General features: G+C 39.3%; 1 protein-coding gene and 1 long non-coding RNA gene across 5 annotated transcripts in view; both read right to left on the bottom strand.

The window, feature by feature from the left end:
* The window catches only part of N4BP2 (NEDD4 binding protein 2), a 35,468-nt gene extending 18,873 nt beyond the window's left edge, over positions 1 to 16,595 (bottom strand). For 2 of the 4 annotated variants that reach the window (XM_079306085.1, XM_079306087.1), the window contains exons 1-9: positions 16,415 to 16,452; positions 12,214 to 12,328; positions 11,753 to 11,925; positions 8,438 to 8,776; positions 5,508 to 6,738; positions 4,700 to 4,824; positions 3,446 to 3,534; positions 1,853 to 1,929; positions 1 to 156 (exon numbers count right to left, since the gene is read on the bottom strand). In XM_079306085.1, the coding sequence (XP_079162211.1) occupies positions 1 to 156; positions 1,853 to 1,929; positions 3,446 to 3,534; positions 4,700 to 4,824; positions 5,508 to 6,738; positions 8,438 to 8,654 (1,895 nt within the window). In that variant the 5' untranslated portion in view covers positions 8,655 to 8,776; positions 11,753 to 11,925; positions 12,214 to 12,328; positions 16,415 to 16,452. Of the gene's footprint in view, positions 157 to 1,852; positions 1,930 to 3,445; positions 3,535 to 4,699; positions 4,825 to 5,507; positions 6,739 to 8,437; positions 8,777 to 11,752; positions 11,926 to 12,213; positions 12,329 to 13,692; positions 13,953 to 16,414 lie in introns of those variants that run through there. The other 2 variants (XM_079306088.1, XM_079306086.1) reach the window with 2 other exon arrangements.
* Positions 16,596 to 17,465: 870 nt separating this feature from the next.
* LOC306802042 lies at positions 17,466 to 20,832 on the bottom strand. The gene is made up of 2 exons (XR_013774258.1): positions 20,683 to 20,832; positions 17,466 to 17,808 (listed from the first exon to the last, which is right to left on the bottom strand). It is a non-coding gene; the product is annotated as an uncharacterized lncRNA (long non-coding RNA).
* Between the last annotated feature and the right edge of the window lie 295 nt (positions 20,833 to 21,127).

The following is a 21,127-nucleotide window of genomic DNA, read 5'->3' as shown; positions in this document are numbered from 1 at the left end:
CTCTGGCTTTCCTCCTGACAAGGATCTTCACTCCAACCAGCAGCTTCTGATTTGTCTGGAACTGAAGAATCCAATATTGATCTAACAGTAAGACAGCGTTCATACCGTTCCAACATTCTTTTGATCTTTTCTTTAGATACACCATGAATGTTTCTCCTATGAATTGAAAACAAACAAAAAGGGATATTTCAGATTTGTGAAGTACAATGACAAAAGAGAATAATTTAATAAATTTAATAATTAGCAAGACTAACCAAATAATTCAGGGAGCCAGACAAAAAGCTATGAAACAGCAACTCTTTCTGTATCAGTACACTAAGGCACTGCAACAGGACACGTCAGACAAATTGCTGCTCCACTTCTCCACCCCATCTGGTCTGCCTGTGCTGCAGTTGAATATTTTGCACAATACTAAAATCTAAAACTGTACTAATAATGCATCTTCTTCAAGCAAGTTTCAGAAAACACACTATATCAGATCCTGACAACAATACAGGATATCAGACTGGGTATAGAAGACTTCCAAATTCAGTTTTCTTTCTTTGGTTTTGCTAAACTGAGAACTCACTGAGCATTGAAGAAAATCTGTTCACCTATTATTCCAGACACCCTTTGGCCAGAAATTTTCACTAACTCTGCTAAGCACCAGCTAGTACCATGTTCTGCTGCAGTTCTGCCTAGAAGCTGGAAGGATAGTAAAAGAGAAATTGAAAATACTGAAGAAAAGGTTTAGCTTTTATTCCAAGAAGGAAAATAGTCTACCTTACCTCACTTTAAAAGCAGCCAACCTTAAGCTAAACATGCAAATTCAGATGACAACAGATACTATAAAATCACAACATAACTTCTGTTGGAAGGGATCTCTGGAAGTCTCATATGTCAGTCTCCTACTCAGAGAAAGCACAGCTAGATCAGGTTGCCCAGAGCTTTTTGTCTGTTCTTAAATATCCAAAATGACTGAAAGTCTACAGACTCTCTGGGCAAACTCTTTCAGTACCTAACCACTTTTAAAGTAAATGTTGGGCTTTTTTCTTTTATGTAATCAAAAGTTCCAACTTGATGATGTTTGGTTTGTCCTATCCCTGCACAAGTCTTCTTTACTTTTCTCTATAACCTTTTAAAAGGTAGCTGAAAACAACAATTGATTCTTTTTCAATGATCTCTGCTTAAGGCTGAATAAACTTGCTCAGTTCCACATCACCTGCAGATATGCTAAGAGTGCACTCTGTCCCAGTATCCAAGCCATAAAAAGGACATTAAAGAGCTGCAGTCTCTCCCCACGGGGACACAAGCCTTCACTTTGGACAGTAATAATAACATTTGAAACTGGCATTTGGCCAATTTTCTTATTATGTTTTCTTATGTCTTATTATTCACTTACATAGGGTTTATGTCTTGGTGATTTCAGTCCCAAGTAATAAATGCTCCTGTTAAAGAAGAGCTAAGCATCAATGATGATGCACAGAGGTTTGTCCCTCCTAGGCCACAAGGTGCTGACTGCCCTAATTTCAGTGACAGCAGAAACACTTCAACTAAAGCAACAGACCAGGATGCAAAAACAGCCCAACATGGTGTAATTTTTGCAACCTCAGTAACCCAAAATAACAGTCACTATACCTTACATGCAAAGAATTCTAATAATGAAAACATTACAGTGTCTACTGCTAACAGTACCTTTTGCAGGTAACTAAAGTGATGAAAGATCTTATCATACATACACACTTATTCAAGTCCACAAAATATCATTAAAAAGCTACTTATTATCACAAAAATTTTGACAGACACCTTGCTACTTCCATTATACTAAGCTTTTTAAAAATGCCCAGTATGTTATTTTCCTTTACACTTTTACCTTTCAAGTTCTTTTGGTTTAAACTTCCACCAAGTGTCTGGTTCTCGGAACATTACTTTGTATTTGAACTGTTGAGCCTGAATAAAAGAGATATAAAACAGAACATGCCACATCACCCGTTTCTTATTTCTATGACAAAGCACACTATATGCCTAGCTTGCTTCTTCAAAACTGTCTTTTACATTTTTCATGCCTATAAAACATTTGGAACAACATTTTTGTTCAGTGTTGCACTTTGGTTTATATAACTGAGATTTTTTTAAAACACGTATATGCATTTCTCACCATAAGCTTAAATATGTGCCATGATGTGTCTTCCCTGAGACAACACTGCAAAACATCTCTTCCCAGATACAGCAGGCACATGTATACACAGCCTCTCCAAGACAGAGGAAAGTGCACAGCTTACATTCAGAGCTGACCAGATGTGAACCAGCTCCAAAACAAGCAATTCAGATACATTAGCACAGCTATTGTGGACAGCCTTCCTGCCACATGGGAAACTTGCCCAAGCTGCAAGTAAATGGTTTCTATATAGTCCAGTCTCATCATGGAGCCTAAAGTCTAATCACATGAAACACTGCAAGTACTGTGATGTTTCTTACTGTTTTCAGAAAAAAAATTCTTATCACTGTACCAAACACTGCACTTCTGGAAGAACTCTTCCTGCATCTTGATTTCAGTATACAGGAAAATGAAAGACATAACTTATAAAAGAACTACTAATCTGACAGGTGCTAATAAATGCAATGATAATAAAATAAGCATTTTATTAATGAAAATTATCTGTGTTAAAGTCTCACTGTTCATTAATCCATTACCACATGCAGCATATGTAGGGTATGTGCTCAAAAGCTGCCAATTACATGTACTACACTCTCTGCACTGTGTTTCTGTTACAGGCAAGGAGAAATCCCAGATCTAAAGTATAATACTTTTTTGCAATGTATTATTTCAGTTAAATAATGCTGTTCTAACTACCAACCAATATGGTCAATGATCAATAGCAAAATATGCTCTAGACTCTAAAAGTGCTGATGTCCATTTAGAAAATATTAAGTGAAAAGGTGGGATCACTTCAATAAAAAGTATTAAGTAAATCTGCATAACTTCAAGCAAGTGAGCAATATCTGGCAACTCTAGCCTCCAACTGCTACTTGCCTCTATGTCATATTTAGGATGAAACTGAATTTTCAAGTTTTACAGACCATCACACCACTCATCCACTAGTGCTGAATACATTTTTAAAGTAGCTTTAAATTGTACTGATCATACAAAAGAAGTACAAAATTCAGTTTCTTTAACAACATCTGCTTTTGGCCTCAAGTACAAAGCACTTGCCTTTGGCTTTTGGTATCTAGGCCAGGTTAATGCTCATATACCACATGACACATGACACTGAGTCACACAACACGACGCTGGGCAATATGATCCCATGCGACACTTTTTTTTTTTTTTTTTTTTTTTTTTTTTAAACTCCAGAGTTCCCTGTGGAATAGCAGCTAGACTGAGAAAGACACTCCCATTTTAAAACATATGTTGCTGCCATGATAGTCAATAATCTCTTTTCACTGGTCAAATTGCAATACTAACCAAAGTAACATAAGGCTTCATCTCCCATGCTTGTATGTTTGTGTTGTCAATTATTATAGGAGAGATTCTCATTTCAAATGCTTCTTTGGCTGAAAAATACACATGTACAAAACCATGTAATACAGTTAATTTCATTACAATAGGGTGAACATAATATTTATACTAATTCTCTAAATTTGTTAAATTTTTATGTGGATAATCCATAATGATTAACCACTGTGTGAAGAACTCTTGGCACAGCATAACCTGTTTCAAGGCCCTCAATCTCAGAAATCCCCCCCTCACATGTAAAGCTACTGAGATATGGCATTAGCTTTTAAATTAACATATGTATGATAATCAAGGAATGAAAATGCAGATGTAAAATGCACCAAGATGACTAATCAATCAGTAAATTAAACTAAAAAACTACATGATCACCTTAAAGTGGACTTCTTTGTAGCATACAAAATTCTTGGCTTTATAACAGTCTTAAGATTAGTCCACTCTGTAAACTGTATAAAATATGAAAAACCAAAAGAATTATTGTAATTTAATTACACAGTAATGAAATTTATAGAACCACTAACTTTGAGACACAGCACCATGTTTCTGCAGCCATGTTACAATGTGTCTGAACAATCACAGTTCTTGTCAAGGCCCACATTCATTAATTCGTTTTTCCACTGGTAGAAATTTAACAGCAGAAAATGGATCATAGTTCAAATTTAGGAAGTAAAAGCTTAAAAAGAATTGTTCTATGGTGAGTTTAGCACAGGTCACTGACAAAAACACCCCACCCAATTATGAAAATAGAGAAAAAATAATTTATTCTGTCTTGGTCTTATAATTTTCTTGAAATTGACAACAATTTCGTGTACAAGAGAAAAAAAGAGATAATGAAGAGCAGGAAGATATCTGTGTATTATTTGTATCCTCATTACTTACTACATATGCATTATGGATCATCTCAGAAGAAATATCTCTGGGAGATAGTATAAGTAACCACTCTGGAAATGAGACACTACCCCAAATACATACCATGGTAAAATCTGAGGCCAAAACATACTCTTCACAAAGACACTGGCATTTTTAATTGCAAAACACACAATGAATAGATGACTTCTGAGTTTGTGCTCATATCTCTTCTCCACATATTAAAAATACTTCTACAATTTGATAAATACTTGTCACATAACAAACCAGGCAGATTTTTAAACAGCACACAAGCACTGTACCGTAAATGAGCAAGCTAATCCCTTATTTATATCTCACCTCGTTTCCTGTTCCAGTCATGTGCTTCCCCTAAGCAATCAGGATCATAATGGTATTGTCCGTGTTTGTAAAAGTAATCATCAGTACTAAGAATTATTCCACCTGGATTATCCTCAAGCAAATTCCTGTGAAAGATCAAGAAATAAACAGCTTTTTTCCCTTCTCCTCCCAGGTTTCAATGTCTACTACCATATATACTTCTTTTAGTCTCTTGCACAAAACCAAAATTATTTGAAATGGAGGCAGCAAATGTAGGTAAGAGAAGAAATAAAAAAATCAACCTCCAAGCAAATACAATCTGTTATAATTTCCCTCCTTTGTTTTCTCCAAAGGCTGAGTATTATCTAGGGGAGAGAGCTGATATAGTTTCCCTACAAGTCTCTCATTTCCAAACAAGGGAGGTATTTTTCCATCTACCTGTAATGACATACTTTCACACTGACAAATATCCGGTTTTAATTGCATCAAATGTTTCAGATGTCAGTCAAAAGGAGTCTAAGTTCAAATTAGGCTTTTGGAGAGAAAGAAAAGAAATAAAAAATCAGAAAAAGAAGCTTCACATATACTACCCATAAAAAAAAAAAGTCATACAGTGAAAGGAGAATTTCTGCCTGTAAAGAGCTGGCATATTTCCATCAGTGTTACTCCAAGAAACCATTAGAAATAAAATGGACTGAAAGTATAGAGCAGACCTAACACCACAGCAGTGATGCCTGCTGACAAATTCCTTTGTCTGTGCCTCTACCTGTACCAAATCCTGTACACAATTAAGCATTTTTTTTAGAAGCTCACAATATAAATGTTCTACCTTGCCAAATATGATTTTCCTGATCCTGGAACACCTCTGAGAAGGACAAGTACTTGACCTACAAGTTGCATCTTTTTTCTCATCATGTGACAAACACGTGGCTGCTGTGCTTGAGAGAGGCTCAATTTTGGGTTTCTATCTTGATTTCCCCATACCTTCAGAGAAGGGCTGCCATCCCAGGCATTTGAAACCACTGGGGAGGAAAGAAAAAGTCCTTTTTCCGAAGTTCTACAGTCAGAAACAGGTATCCACTGCCCTGGACTGGCAGCCACAGGAATTACAAAGCTGTGACTTCCACTGGATGGATAAAACACAGGAGCCATGAGATTCCAGTGTTGTTGAGATTGACCTGATGGTGTAGAAAAATTTAAGTTATAACCCTGCTGAGTTTGCTGAGTATCTGCAGGTTTCTGTGTTTTGAAACTGGATGTTTCAGGAGAGGTATACACCTCTGGAAGAGAAGCACTCTGGTATCTGCTAAAGGCAGTCACTGCATCTTGGTGTTGTTCCAGGCACCTTGAATTAGCATCTCCAGTAACAGCTATTCCAAGTTCCATAGGTCTTTGGGAGGACCCACAAGAAGCAGCAGTCACACTACTTTGATCCAAAACAGTATCTTGTGTCTGATCAGAATTTTCACATGATATTTCTCCATTTGATAGTTTATATACTTCTGAATCCACATCATGTTGAACATGCATTTCCAACAAATCAGAATCTTCCAGTATCTGTGCAAAACTGTCTGATGCAGACGGTGAGCTTGTCCGGATGCTCAGCTGACTCTCCGGTGCCTGGGAACAGCAGGAACTCTCTAAAACCACATTATTTGTCTCTGCTTGCTGTGGAAAAAGTAGGGCATTGCAAGCCAAATCAGATTTTTCCCACTCGGGAAATTCAGTAAAACCACCGTGTTCCACAGGGTGCTCAAGTACTATTTGGTCATTGGCAGAATTAGGAAATTCCTCACTCAAGCTGTAACTCTGAAAGGCAGTTTCTGGTAAGGAATTCAGATCTCCAGTCAGCTGCACATCAGGTGATGGGACCTTTTCTACTGCTGCTCCAGAATAACTATGTGCTGCAGCCCCTTCCCTCAATCTTTCATTTGCAATAGATCTTTGCTGATTAACAAGAGGTAATGATGATGCTGCTAAATCAAAACCCAACATTTTTGAAGATGCTACTCCTTTGGCATGAGTGGACAGCTCTAGAAGATGATCCATAGCATTTTCTACTGTTGGGTAAGAAAACAGAATAAAGCATGGTCAACTAAACAAACACAAGCTGATATGCATGCAATTTTTTTACTTGAAGGAGCATTTAAGACAACTAAAGAAACAACCAAAGACAGTTCACTAATTCACCTTTAAACATAGATTCTGAAACCCCCTTGATCCATCATTAGAAGTAAAGGCAGCACTCAATACAGACATATTGAAAAATAACAACCTAATAAACCTAAAAATTACTAAGGAAATACTGCCTAAAAATTACCAGTTTTAACTGGAAAAAATATCAGAGCTGGATATTTAAATGCAGTTTGTGCATTAATTCCTTGTAAAGCCATTAAATGGAGCAGAGGGTGCCAGTGATGAACATGAACAAAATAAAAAGCAGGCACAAACATCATCTGAGTCCTAAAGCTAAGTTGGTTTTCCTGAAAGACAGTGTAGCAAAAACCTTAAGCTCACCTCAGTACAACTCTGTCTGCACTCATTAAACAAAATCTTTTTCACCCTTGCAGCTTCTCCATTGTATGAAAACAACTTATTGCACTCAAATATGCTAACTTTTCCAGTTTTAAACTACTGTTAGCAGTACAAGGCTGTGAACTCTAGATGTTTACTGCATTCTCCAATAAGCTTTAGATAAAACTGTTATTATGATAAAGTCTAATCATATTAAGATATATCTCTTATTAAGAGATCAAAGCATGAATCAGTAATTCCATCAAATTAGATTTTAAAATTGTAACAGTACTCTCACATTTGTTCTTAAGTTACAAACTCTGTACAATTTAGGCAATAAAACAGTCCTTTTAATGGTTACCTAGTTTTCATACATATAAAAAAACTGCCAAAATCTGCTTTCTTTGCACATATTCTTACAATAATCTCAGTTAATCACATCTGATCATATGAATCCAAACTGATAAAAATGCTCCATATATGGCTTATTCCCCTGACAAGTAACTCCTCAGACATTGCTATCCAGCACCTCATGCAGTACTTTTATCATAAGCAAATGACCTTGCATATAGAGGAATTTTAAAAATCACAAAAGAATGGGAGGGACTGGGCATAAACAAGAAAATAGTCTGCCAGGAGAGTTGGGTATGTAGGCTGGCAGAAGGCAGGGAAAGAAACTAGTTCCTTGCTTTAGCTCCAGCAAGGCTGCAGAGAACTTAACACAGCAAACAGAATTCCTCCTGCAGAAACTAATCTTCAGTGGACACAGTAAGATGACAATGCAAAATAAATGTAAAACAAAAGCTCAGTTCAAGAATTTTAGGAAAAGCAAATGCTGCCAGGACCACATATGGCATACCAGCAAAAAATTGTTATCTAGAACATAAAATATCCCTCCTGCAGAAACAGCTTAGGCATCTTGCAGATAGAGCACAGAAACTAATTGGCAAAACCAGATTCTCCTCACAACTCCACCACCGCCTGCTCTGTGTCACAGAACAATCCACTCTAAATAGTGCCTCCATTTATGGAGCACACTGCTCCATTTACCAGCCTCACAGAAACATTGTTAAACTTGGAGAATCTTACATGGTTGTAAAATTTCAAAGTATTGTTACTCACTTACTTATTAAAAGTTAAACTCACAAATCTGATTGCAACACCCACACCAACCTTGCTGGAGTTGCACTAGTTAAGAGCTATGTGCACATGAAACAAAATGCATGTCAGCTGTGTATTATTTACCTTTAAAATCACATTCAGACAGAACCATATAAATCACACTAGGATCTAGGTCAGAAAACATCTCTGACATGCTGTTGAAGAGCTTTTCCTTATTGACATAATGCATTGCTTGTGCCACTAAATGGCTTGGGTCCCCCTGGGATACAGCAGCAGGAGTTCTGTCAGAATTGCCATTCTTCTGAGAAGGACTCCCACCAGTTTTCCTCTTCCGTGGCATTTTGTTTTCTATACCCAGGGTGCTTTTTGTTCTGGTTTGTTCACATGAGGCTGACAGCACCAAGCTTAAAAATCACAAAAAAAGCTCTCCCAACTGGGATAGAACGAACAGAAATTGCAAGCCTGGAATTAAAAAAAACCAAAAAAACAAAAAACAGAAAAATTTTAATAAAATATATAATCACATTTCCATGTCTTCCTTTTAAATGGTTAATAGATTTAAAAAAATACACAAGCATACAGGGAAGCATTTTCTACGTGTCTGCCTTTCTTCTTTTCAAATGGCTGACAGCTAGACCAGCCTCATTTTCCAGTTAACTAGACGCTAAATCTGTGTCTGGAAGACAGAAAAAATAAAATGTAGCTTAAAAGAGAAATTCAGCAATGTAAAGGGCAATGCCAGGCAGCCAGCTCACAAATATTCCTCTGCTACTGAGTATTGGGTTGTTTGTTTTCCTTAAAAGAACTGAGCAGTTACTAGTTGCTATAAAGTTGCTTATTGTAAAGGCGCATCAGTCTCAACAGGCAGAGTCCCAAGCGTTAAGGTCTGAGCTGCAAGATTTCAGCAGAGTCCTAAACAGAAGTGAAGTCCCCATCAGAAGTGGAAGCAGCTCTTGGTGGAAGACCCCAAGATGGCCAAAGCTGCAGCTCCTGTCTTCTTCCAGGTGATGATGATGGCAGTGAAGGGAGAGAAGCAAGAGAGAACATCTCTCCCCACTGCATAGATTCTTATACACAAATTACCCAGTAAGCTACAAACATGAATCTGAAGTATTTCTTCTTAACCTATTAGAATTCTAGTTTCTTAGTATGAAAGTTTACATAAAAACTACATGTATAGTCTGTCTGTTCTATCTAAAAAATGTAAGCAATATTCTTACTATATTTTTATTATGTCTAAAACTGTGTTTTGGAGCCTTCACAGAGACTTGTTTTTAAGAGTTGTTTTCTACACTGGTATCTAGGACTGTGTTTTTCAGCTCTTCCTGCAGCTTGTTGATCTCTCTCTGAGGAACTCAGAGAGGCCTCTGTTCCAGACTCCAACACTGAGGACCAGTTAACATAATGGAAAATCTACATGGTGTTAACACTCAGAAACTACTCCTCTAACAAAAGTACTGGAAGACGTACCCTGTTATCAAAACCTTCAAAAGTCTTTTATGACTTCCCCCCACCCATGGTATTTTAAGAATAAACAGAAGTTCTTTGGTGTTCAAACACTGGCAGAGAGGTTGTAGAGTCTGTGACCCCACATATTCTCAAAACCTGACCAAACAGCCCTGCTTGAACCAGGCTGTTTCATGGTCTCCTTTATTTTTGTTATATCAATATCAAAGCTCTATTGAGTTATTGTGGTGATCATAATAAACCAATTTATATTTTTACAAATAATTATTTAGAAGACTAGCAAACCTCAGTAAGGCTCAGAAATCTGAAGTCAATTACAGAAAAGACTCACTATTTAACAATAACAATACTAAGTAGGCCATAAAATACCTGGTTTTATATAAAACAGGTATTTTGCCAGTGATGATCAATTCAAACACATGCAGATAAATCAATGGCAGTGCTTCCATTTTCACTTAGTCCTTCCCTGGATCACTGGCACACAAACAACAATGCCAGATTAATGCCAGATTCAAACAGCATTTCTCCATTATCCTCAATCAATCTCTTTGAACAGACTGAATGCTTAGCAGAATGTTGACTGCTATGTTCTCAAGTCACAGAAATCTGTGAAAGCAAAACAGAGAACTCTAGAATCCCAGGAGTTTCTATCATGTGTAAATGGACTTTAGAGAGATAAGACTGATGTCTGAAACAATAACAAAGTCAAGGAAGTCTGAAATGCATGACAAGGAAAACAATACACAGGAAAAGGAAGAAGCAGACTTCCAAAAATAAAGGAGAAACCACAGTGGAAAATGCTATTTGGCCAGACTGAACTGGGACAATTGCATATGGTTTTTTCATCACACTTTTTTCGTTCACCTCTCTGATTAGCCATCCTTACACCATTCTTTACTGTCATAAAGAAGTATTCAATGATCAAAAAAAAAGTTACAGCAGGTCTTGTTTTTCAAACTACTGTATCTAACTGTTTATGCACTAACCACAGAAAAGGCTATGCTAACTTAAACAACATTGACAGTGTTAAAAACTGTGATTGCTCCTCAGTACAAAATTCAGTGACAAAGGAAGCACCCTGCAAGAGAGAAAGTTATTCATGCACCTTGACATTACTATGCAGAAGTAGTCTTTAAGCAGAGCACTTCAAGTGTTGTCAGTGTTTGAATCCAGCTCTCTTATAATGATCAATCCTGTAAGGACATGCTGATGAAAAACATGCTCTGACTGCAAGTCCTATTACACATAACATCTCAAATAAGGAAAAGAAGCAAATAGGTAGTATTCAAGAGCAGGCAGAACACACAGAACACACAGAGAGGAAGAAGAATACTAAATAACTTTCATAGTTTATAAATGAGTTAAAGTTGATACCAAAAGTATTCACAAAACTCTTTAAATCAAAGAGATTGCATTAGGAAACCATTAGCAGCAAATACAGTTTTTCAAAGTCATTACAAGGCGTTATTTTTTTAAGCAAACAGATCAGAGAAGTATTCTAACCACTACTAAATGTTTACTAGAAGCATTAAGCAGCATAAGACACTTCTGGTTTAACTGTAACCAAGTTCAAAGGGCAAATAATTTATTACTTCTCATCGATTTTTAAGGACAGAGGATGTCCTCTAGCCTTGACACAACACAGAAGGCAAACAATTGAACAAAGCTGCCTAATTTGTATATATTTTTAAATAATACTTTAAGGCAGTTTACACCATATATATAAAAGAGGTTGGTTTGGTTTTGGCTGGATGGTGGTGGTGACCGCTTTTTAGTTTGGTTTGCTTTTGGGGTTTTTGAACAATTTCTTAATTTCAAACAATATAAAATATTTATCATGTAATGTCCATGTGAACCTTCTGACTTTAAAAAACCCCAAAAAAATACATGCACATATATACTTACAACCTGGGACTGGGAAAAAAAAATCCATTTGTAATACATATAAAATAGCAATGGCACACAACTTACATCTTCAGCTTCACTGAGTTGCCCCACAGTGGGTCCTTTCTCATCTTTCCAAAACCACCACTCACGGCACATTTAATAAAGATCTGCTGTTAAAAACTATAATGCACTCTTCTCTCAGGAAACCATACTTTCTAACATACAAATCAGATGTCAGCAGAAGTGGCTGCTTCCTCCTGACAAAGGAATAATCAGAACACAAATTAAAATTTGCACTTTGTTCACTTCAAGCAGTTTTAACACTGAGCAATAAACTTAATAGGTTAGAGCAGATTAAGCTCAGCTAATATCTTAAATAAGTACCCAAAATGTCAAGTTGAGCTCAACTGTAAGTTTTTCTAAGGATAAGAACATCTACCTAATTTCAGTTTTTAGATGATTTCTTATCTTAAAAAGCTGGCTTACATCAGGTAAAGAATAACATAGCAGAAGAATTAGTTAGAAATAAATGTAAGTTTCCTCACTTGTCATTCCACTTGGTTTTTCGCCACAGTTCTTAACCATCTTGAAAAGGTCTACGTATCCATGCTGGTGAAGATTACATTCATTCCATCATGTGGGAAATTAGGCAAATAAAACCTGGCACATCAAAACAAGATTATGTTACTTGCACAACTTATTTGTATAGTCCTACTGATGCTAAAGAACTTCAGTTCATCAAAGCATCTGCCAAATCCTAACCCACTGTGTACATACCAAAGATGTTTGGTCTACTCAAAGTCTGACTTAATTCCAGTGTACATATTAGCCTAGAGCTAATACTTACACCTTGCAGGTCTTGTGCTTCCAAACAAACTTAAAAAAAACTTCCAAACAGCAATAAAAACACAAAAAAAACCCCAAACAAACAAAAAACTCAACAACAACAAATGAAACCAAACACTCAAAAAAAACACCAAAACCAAAGTAAACATGTACACCTAAATTAGGTTAAGAATTTGGAATAACTATTCTGTCACACTCCTAACATGACAAGTTGATGGCCTAAATCTTCACAAGAAATGGAGATACCCATCTCACGTTTTACATCTAGCCTTATTCCACTGCTCCAAATAACTAAAAACTGCTATCAAAACACACAAAATACTTCACTCAAGCAAGAACTTGATAATGAGAATCCAAATTTACAAAATAAAGGCCAAGTTGCAGACACACAAAGTTATTCACCTCAACAAAGTGGCTTCAGGAAAACCATACCAGGAAAAGCTGAAAAGCCATTCAATGATTTTACAGAACAATCTTTCAACAAAGCCTATTTCCACATTTCTTCATTTCACTTAGAGGTTTCCTGAATGCAGGAAAACAATAAAGTATTTAAATACAAGCACAATAGGAAAAGCAGCCAATAAAGTCAAACTGACACAAATTAACTTTACTGTCTAGTATCTATAAAATAAGAAACTTTTCTTTTTTGGACAGTGTTTGAATGCCCTCTCTAAAAACTGGAATGTAAAAAATGAAAGAAAAAAACAGGAAATGCAGATTTTTCTCAGTAAGTGCAGGAGTAGCAAAGGAGATGGTTTAGGAGCTTTTTGCACTCTTCCATTTCTGCCAGCAGTCAGCAAGGGAACAGGACACTTTGTTATTGAATGTGAAAATCTATACCCAGCTGAAAACAGTGCTTCAAGAAACACTTCATAGATCTTTTCTACTCTTTCCTTCTTTCAATCTGTGTTATTCCCACTGGTTGTTCCAAGGTCTTGTTCAACACTTTTAACAAAGGTCCTCCTTCTTCATATCAAGTTCTGTCAAAGTGCAAGACACTGACAAATAAGTCTCACTCCTAACTAACTTGCATACACTTGCTTTATGCAATCTATTCTGCTAGGATTTTTTCCACTTTTGTGATTTTTAAGTCTGGCTCAGGTGATTCTTTTGAAGCTGCTGCAAAAAATAAGTATTCCTTTGAGTACTAAACAAAAACTTCACCCAATTCCACGCACAGTTCAAGAGTACAAATCCAGCACAAACTCATCTGAAGTAGATGCTTATGAAGCAAACACAACCTGCAGGAAGAGCAGAGCCCTGTTTGCTTGGAAGGACTCAAAAGCTCTTCTGCACATGCCATGTCATGAGGAGAAGCCAAGCTGCAGTGGCAGTCACGGGTGACAGAAGCTGTGAAACTCCACATCGTGCAGTTTCCTTTCAAGCCACAAAGCTGCTCTTGCTAGAGCCCTTCCACAGAGCTCCCAGAAAGGGACAGGCCTTTCTGCTGGATATGGGAGGAGGAAAGCCACCAGTAAGTGTGTTCTTCACTACCAGGTCTGCTGGACTTTTGTAGTACCTTCCTTCTGCTGTGTACTGAAGGAGAAAGCTTGGATTTTGGTAAAAATGTGAAAGTGGCCTTAGTATTATGGAAAGTGCAGATATGCAGCAAGCCAAACCAGAAAAAAACAAACAAACAGTTGTTCTTGTTTAGCTGGGTAAGATTGTTGCTTGGGTTTTTTTGGTTTTTTTTTTCAGAAAATACTAAGATATCTACAAAATGTATTTTCACCTCTAGGGGAGTTCAGAGATATTTAATCCTTTTATAGCTTCCCTCCTATATCCTTCTCCCCAGCTCACAGCCCTCTAAAGCAGAAAGCCCTCTGAAGAAAGGGTTTCCCGTGGCAAATTTGGCTTTGGGGGGAGACCTTTCAGGATACAGAGCTCTTGGGCTACCTGGGCTGTCCACAGTGCAGACTCCACACAGCCCAGCTGTGTTACTGTGACCTATGCCCAGCCTCCAAAGCAATGCTGCACTTTGAAACGAAGAGATGACACTTGTGGTAACGTTGGTGTTTCTTCAATTCTACCTGACATTAGTACTACTGCTTAAGATTTTATTCCAACTCCACACTACAGATCACAGAGGAGTATATGGGAAGAGAACTCCAGCAGTCCTGGAGCTGCAACTTGCCCACACCATGCTTCCAGAGAGTATTCAAAACTCAGCCTTACTCAATTCTGACAGACAGTATAACTGACAGCTAGTTCATGTCCTACTGGCATTTCTATAGTGGCAGAGCCTCTGAGAAAAACTAAGGCAGCAACTTCTTAAAATTTAAAGATTATTATTTTAATGGAGTTCTTCTGCATGTGAATTTACTTCTATAAACACTCCTGAAATAATTACTCCACTATGTCAACCACTTAGCATAGATTACAGATCTATGTAGGTAGGAGTGAAAGACAAGAGACTACACAACACCTCAGACCTAAAACTCCCCAAAGCCCCTAATGCAACATTTTTATACTCTCTCTATATCAGTGGCTTCCCCAGATGAAATGCATTAAGATGAATACAACAGAGGTGCTTGTTTATTTTTTTTTTTAATAAAGTGTAAACAAGGCAACAAGAAATAGAGGGCAACTCCACAGATAAAACAAAACAAAAACCAGGAGACATTAAGAAAAAGCCTATTGAAAATACAATACAGGATTTTAAGATGTGCTTTGATGCTGTTAAATTTCCCTCAGCGGTTCATCAGGCAGTCTGCAGGAACCCAAACTGCAAACACGTGCTGCAACCATGTGACACAAGCAAGCCCCGGCCAGGCAGGGTGACTATGCCAGAAGAACGAGGGTTAAATACTTTCAACATGACTAACGTATACCATCCTTAACTTTTTCTGCCTGTATTTTTTTTCTCCGTTTATATTTCAGCCTTTGGCTCTCAAATCACAGCTAGAGATGGGTTATCTAAAACTTTTACCCCTTGTGGAGTTCTTTTGCTTAAGCTCTATAGGAGCTATTCACAACTTTTCACTCTAAGGTTCTCCTCCTGTAAGACTAAGATGCAGAATAAACTATGTCAAGGTACTGTATAAAATAGCATTAAAGTGTCTCTTAACAGTCTCACTGTCTTAGTCTTTTTGTACAAGCGTTAAGAAAAGTACTCGTAAATTTACAGTGACCTTATGGTATTTGATCAGCAAAACGGCAAACTCTGTCCAAAGCACGGAGATACTCTGCTAAGGAGGTCACAAACAACCTCACGGATAAACTCGTTTAGGAGGTTTTCGACTGCTAAGAACGAACAAGCCCTCAGAGTACTTAGAATCCCTTGATTTCATTTTGAACGGAGGGAGTGTATCTCGCGGGCTCTGTTCTTGGCGAGATGAAGTTCACAAGCACTCTGCACTGCCCGCTGCGGGGCAGGCGGCAGGAGCCCGCCCGCCACTCGCCAGCCCTGACCCTTCTCCCGGCGGCCACAGCTGCAGGCAGGGCTCCAGCCGGGATTTCTGCAGAAGGCCAGGCAGTTCGGTGGTGGGCGAAGAGGCACCGCGGGCGGAGGGGACAGGCCGGCGGAAGCGCCGAGGCCAGAGGAAGGCCCCGCGGAGAGCAGGCCCGAGCGGCGGCCCCAGCCCGGCCGAGGGGCCGATCGGCGACCACACCGCCCCGGCCGCTTCTCGCCAGCGACCACCCGCGCCCAAGGCCCGGCCGCGGGCGGGCGGTCAGGCTGCGCCGCCCCTGCCCCGCCGCCTCCCCTCCCACCCGCAGGCAACTCCTTTGCAATGACGCTGGGGACGGGCTCCCCGGGCCCGCCACCATACGGGGACGCGTCGCGGGGGCCGCCCGCTTCCCGCCCCCGGGAGACCGCGCCGAACAGCACCGCGCCCTATCGGGAGCGGGGGGAGGGCAAAGCTCCTCCCCGACCCCGCCGCCAGACCCGCCGGCCGTTACCTGGCTCGGCTCGGCTCGGCTCGGCTCGGCTCGGCTCGGCTCGGCTTGGCTTGGCTCGGCTCAGCTCAGCTCGGCTCGGCTCGGCTCGTCTCGGCTCGGCTCAGCTCGCTGCCGCCGGCAGCGGGCGCGGGGCTGCGGCCGCGGGAAGGGGAGGCTCGGGCGGGGCGTGCGCCGCGGAGACACAGCGCCACTCCCCGGCCGCCCGGGGAAGCGCAGCTCGGGAGGAGGTGCCGCCCCGCCCCGCCCCTTCCCCTGCCCGCCCGCGGTCCCGCCCCGGCCGGCGGAGGGCTCGGGGCTCGGGCCTGAGGGCCTTGCCGCCCTGCAAGCCGGCTGGGCAAGCGGCGTGAACAGAGGGCACAGCTGCGTGGTGGGAGCCGTGCTGCTGGGTACGGTACGGTGAGGTCAGGAACGGCGCGGGATCGCCGACAGCTAACACGGTGACATCTCTCAGCCGTGTAGCGACAGGTTTCACTCTTGTAACAAAAAGCGTGAGTGTTCTGTTTCTACTGCCCAGTTTCACTAAGCAGTTTTTAACGCTGGGTATAGATAGGTGCCACAGTCTGGAATGCTGCTGTGGGTCTGCAGGCTCTTACTGAAGGGGAAATAGCATGTAAACGGCGGACGAGTGTTTTTAAAAACTGAGTAGTGTCGTGGGGTCTGGCATCAGTGATTGCTGTGGAAATTACGAGCTGCAGCAGAATAGAGAAACAGCTGATTAGGGAGGAGAGAGCTTCATTATCTCCAACAAGCACTGGACACTTGTTGGAGATGGACAGTGGAAGGTTATGGAAAGATGACAGAAAAGAGATGTGCTCTTGATGGACTGTAATGATGCCAAATAGCCCTAAATTAGAACTGCTGCGAAGTCACCATGAAAAGAACTAAGCAAACAAGAATTGAATTGAATTTATCGATGTGTGTTGATATACAAGGTGCAAAAGGGTTTTAGAAGCAGAGCTCTTAAAAGTTATTTTAAAAACAGAAAATCAAACAAAAAAACAACCAAACAAAAGCCAAACAACACTCAAGATTATAAGATTTTACTGGGAGAACTTTTCTGTAGTTTTTATAGAAGTTCATTGATCTGAGAAATTTCATGGTCACCAAATGGGCTTTAAAATACAGTTGTAAAATTACATATGAAGTTTGCACATTACTGATACCTGAAAATAGGACTTCATTATATTGCCATAGGCATCCTTGTCAACTCTGTCTTCCTGCCTGTCCCAGCAATGTCATAGGCAGGGCCTCCACTACTTCATGCTTGTACATCCAGTTCTCAGGAGATGGATTCCTGTGCTCCATTGTCTTAAGATACCTGCCTGCCGTCACCTCCCATCACGGCACAGTGTCTCAGGAGGACATTTGCTGGAGGTGTCCCGCTGTGATCTTCCCTAGGGAACAGAAACAGGATGCTCCTGTGAAAGGGGAGAAGCATATTCCTTCCCAGCTAGGGTGTTCAATGTTCTTTATAACTTCTCATCACGCTGTACAAATACACCAGTCCATGTGTCAGGGAACTCTTATGTCGTATTGTACCATCATCTTAACTCCAGCAAACAGCCCACTATTTAGTCTCAAAAGTGTTGGCTAACAAGCCCTTAACTTTTACAATGAACTTCAACAAGCTCCCAACTCCTGCAACAAGCTTCAGGTCTTGGAAGTGTTGGCTAACAAGCTCACAATTTAATATGCTCCTAATCCTACCAGCATTTCAGGTTCCATAGTGGTCTGGATCCAGGGTAAGAGAGGAGGAAGAGACAGGCACACTGAGCTTGAGTCTCAAGGCATAAAAGAACGTTTTCTCCATACAGCACTGCCCCACCTCCACAGGACCCTCTTTTACAGTCACAGCTTTCCTGTCACAACAGTCAGAATGTTTGAGACAAAATATGCTTATGTGCCTGGTCCTCCAGAAGGGGAGTAAGGTTTTCTCCCAACCCACAGATCTCTCATGGTGTGATTCATTCCAGTCAAAGGAGGTGGCATCCCCGAATCTCATTTGTCCTTCATTTTCTTTCAAAGAGGGAAAAATGCAAGATGTGGCCTTCTGAAGATTACTAAACGTGTGCTTATTTAGCTCCTAATCTCAGATTCTTCACAAGAAGGACCGAGAAGTCACAGCTGCCTTTGTGTCTCAATCACAAGTACTCCCACTTCTGGTTCCTTAGGCCTGCTGGAGAGCCTCCTTCTGCCACCGGGACCCAACTGTTTCCATTGTAGATGTAAATTAATTATAAATGAATAAGCAAGTGCAAAAATAATATTTGGTTTTAGGGTGAACTATGTAAGCACAAGTAGCTCAACACAGTTGTCCTGTGAAAATTGCAGAAGGCTGCTTGGGGTAATTTGTCTAGAGCTTGTAGGGATCATCCCAAAGTGCTGACTATTTGGTAGCACAGCAACAGAAAGGGAAATAGTTTATTTTTAATGTAGGATTTCTCATTGTATACATTCCTCAATAAAAGTAATATAAGAAAATTTGAAATTCATATTCAAAACATTTAATATTTTAGGAAATAAATTGATTTAGGCATTGCTAGTTTGCCTGTGACTTTGCCATTTCAATACTTATCTTGTAGCTACATAGTGGACAATATTTAAATAAACAGGACAAACATTTACACTTCTAATACAATACATAAAACCTATAAATAATCATCCAGGGAATGTGCTCATAAACCTCAAAAAAACTGTCTCTTGCCATGACTCACAGAGCAAAATAAATAATTATTCAATACACTGCCATTGTATGTGTGAAAAAATCTGGAGGAAAATTTGCCTTGATCGGAATTTGTGTGTGCAGGTGGTGTCAAGTGACAGTTTCATGCATGTACCAGGAACTGTTCCCTTACTTCATGTGTTCAGTGTCTGGACAAGTATCAGAAACAAAATCGTTTTTCTTTAAGGGTGTGATGCTGGTAATGTGTTAATCATACGTTTGGAAAAATAGGTCATGTAAATTCCAGTGTAATGACTGCGTCTTTATATTTTTAAGGTTGCCAAAATAAAAAGAAGAGGAAGAGAGAGGTTTTCAGTGTGCTCTAATCTGATAGCCTCCATTAAACTGCATTGCTAGAGGGGTGTTGCTGCTGGCACTTGATGCATGAAACTACGTTGTTCTTTGCCAGTTGTACATATTACAGTATTTGACACCCTGAAAATACCAGACTAATTTGGGCACTGGCAGATTTCTCACTACCACAGTTAACACTGTAAATAAGAGGGATTTGATTTAAATAGGAAGGATTTTTGAAGAGAAAATTATAATTACTGTAATACAGGCTCCTTCAAGCAATTGTGTCCTTTTTTTGCAAATTTTCACATAGCTTGTTCAAACAACACCAAAATCATCTATTATATATGCTGTTGGTTTGGGTTGGGGTTTTTTTTCCATTCCTTTGCATTTCCTTAGGTCTACACTTGGCTTGTTTTTACTTGGAGTGGCTTGAACATACAGCATGTAATCTGTGCTGTTTGGCTAAAGTGTTTAGTCTGGTCTTCACTGAGTACTTTAACAACAGATTTTCCATTTTATTTTCTTCAATGTTGCCTTCTTAAAGTAAGAATACTTTAATATGTTTTTGCTTTTGTTATAAATCATATTAAAGTAGTAATATTACCAGAGTGGAGCCATAGAACAAGGAAATGTCAGTCGCTTATAATGTTTCTGATTATATACAGCCTACTTCTACTCAGCAAATTGTGATTTCCTTTCTTCTGCATTCAAAATGTATTTATAGTTTAAAAAAATTAGGTTTTGATTTGCAAGAACAATTTGCAACTAAACTTTTGGCTTGAAGAGTGTACTGGTGTGGCAAGAAAGACACGTTTAACTTTGCCAGTTTAAAAACTCGTTATTACTTACAGTAATGTGTTGAGTATACAATAATAAATACTGTAGAAAAGGGCCTGAGGAATAAGTGTGCATTAAAAATTAATGCCTGCTGCAGTAAATCTGAAATAAGTTATCTTTCCAGGAGCTTAAGGTATAGTTTTTATCATTATTCAGAACTTTACTTTGGACCATTATTATATGTAATTAAAGCCCCAGACTATCGTAGGTTTTTCCTTCAGAAAGGAGAGATGAAAATAGCCCTCATCTAGTTCCTGCAAAAACCATTTTCACAAAAGTTGATCCAGTCCTCCATGCTGTAACCTTCTTCCTAAGGAGCCTTCCACATTCCATTGCCAGCTTTAGGTTTCATTTAACATCGCAAAAACTAAAGAGTGTTAGCTATCCCTCCCTATTTTTAAAATCCATTTACCTTAATGCTGATTTAAGATGTTTAACTTGGCTTCTTGTAATGTCTCTGTCTCCTGTTAATATTACTTTGTCGATGATCTTAGACTTCATGTTCCGACAAAAGATAAATCTACCCTTTGCCACAATGTGATTTCCAAAGCAGAAATTTTATTCCTTAAGGAAAAAAAAAAAAGAGAGTTTTATAGAAGGAAATGTGTGCAGAGTAACTCACATACCTGTCTCTTCTCCTCCACCCATCTCTAGACTTTAGCCAAATGCATAGTGGATATTGGTGTTTTATCTACATTAAGAAACTCCATATCTGGCTTCTACATTTGCAGGATATTGATCTTCTCTTCCATATCATGATCAATTGCATAGTTAACTGAAGAAAGGTTGTTATCACTGCAGTAATGTTAGTTATTTCACACATTCATTTTTAAATTCCAAATAGTGCAGATTTATAT

The sequence above is a fragment of the Erithacus rubecula genome (genome assembly GCF_903797595.1).
Source record: "Erithacus rubecula genome assembly, chromosome: 5".
Taxonomy (NCBI): domain Eukaryota; kingdom Metazoa; phylum Chordata; class Aves; order Passeriformes; family Muscicapidae; genus Erithacus; species Erithacus rubecula.
The sequence above is the reverse complement of the archived record's forward strand: the minus strand, read 5'-3'. Positions and strand labels throughout refer to the sequence as shown.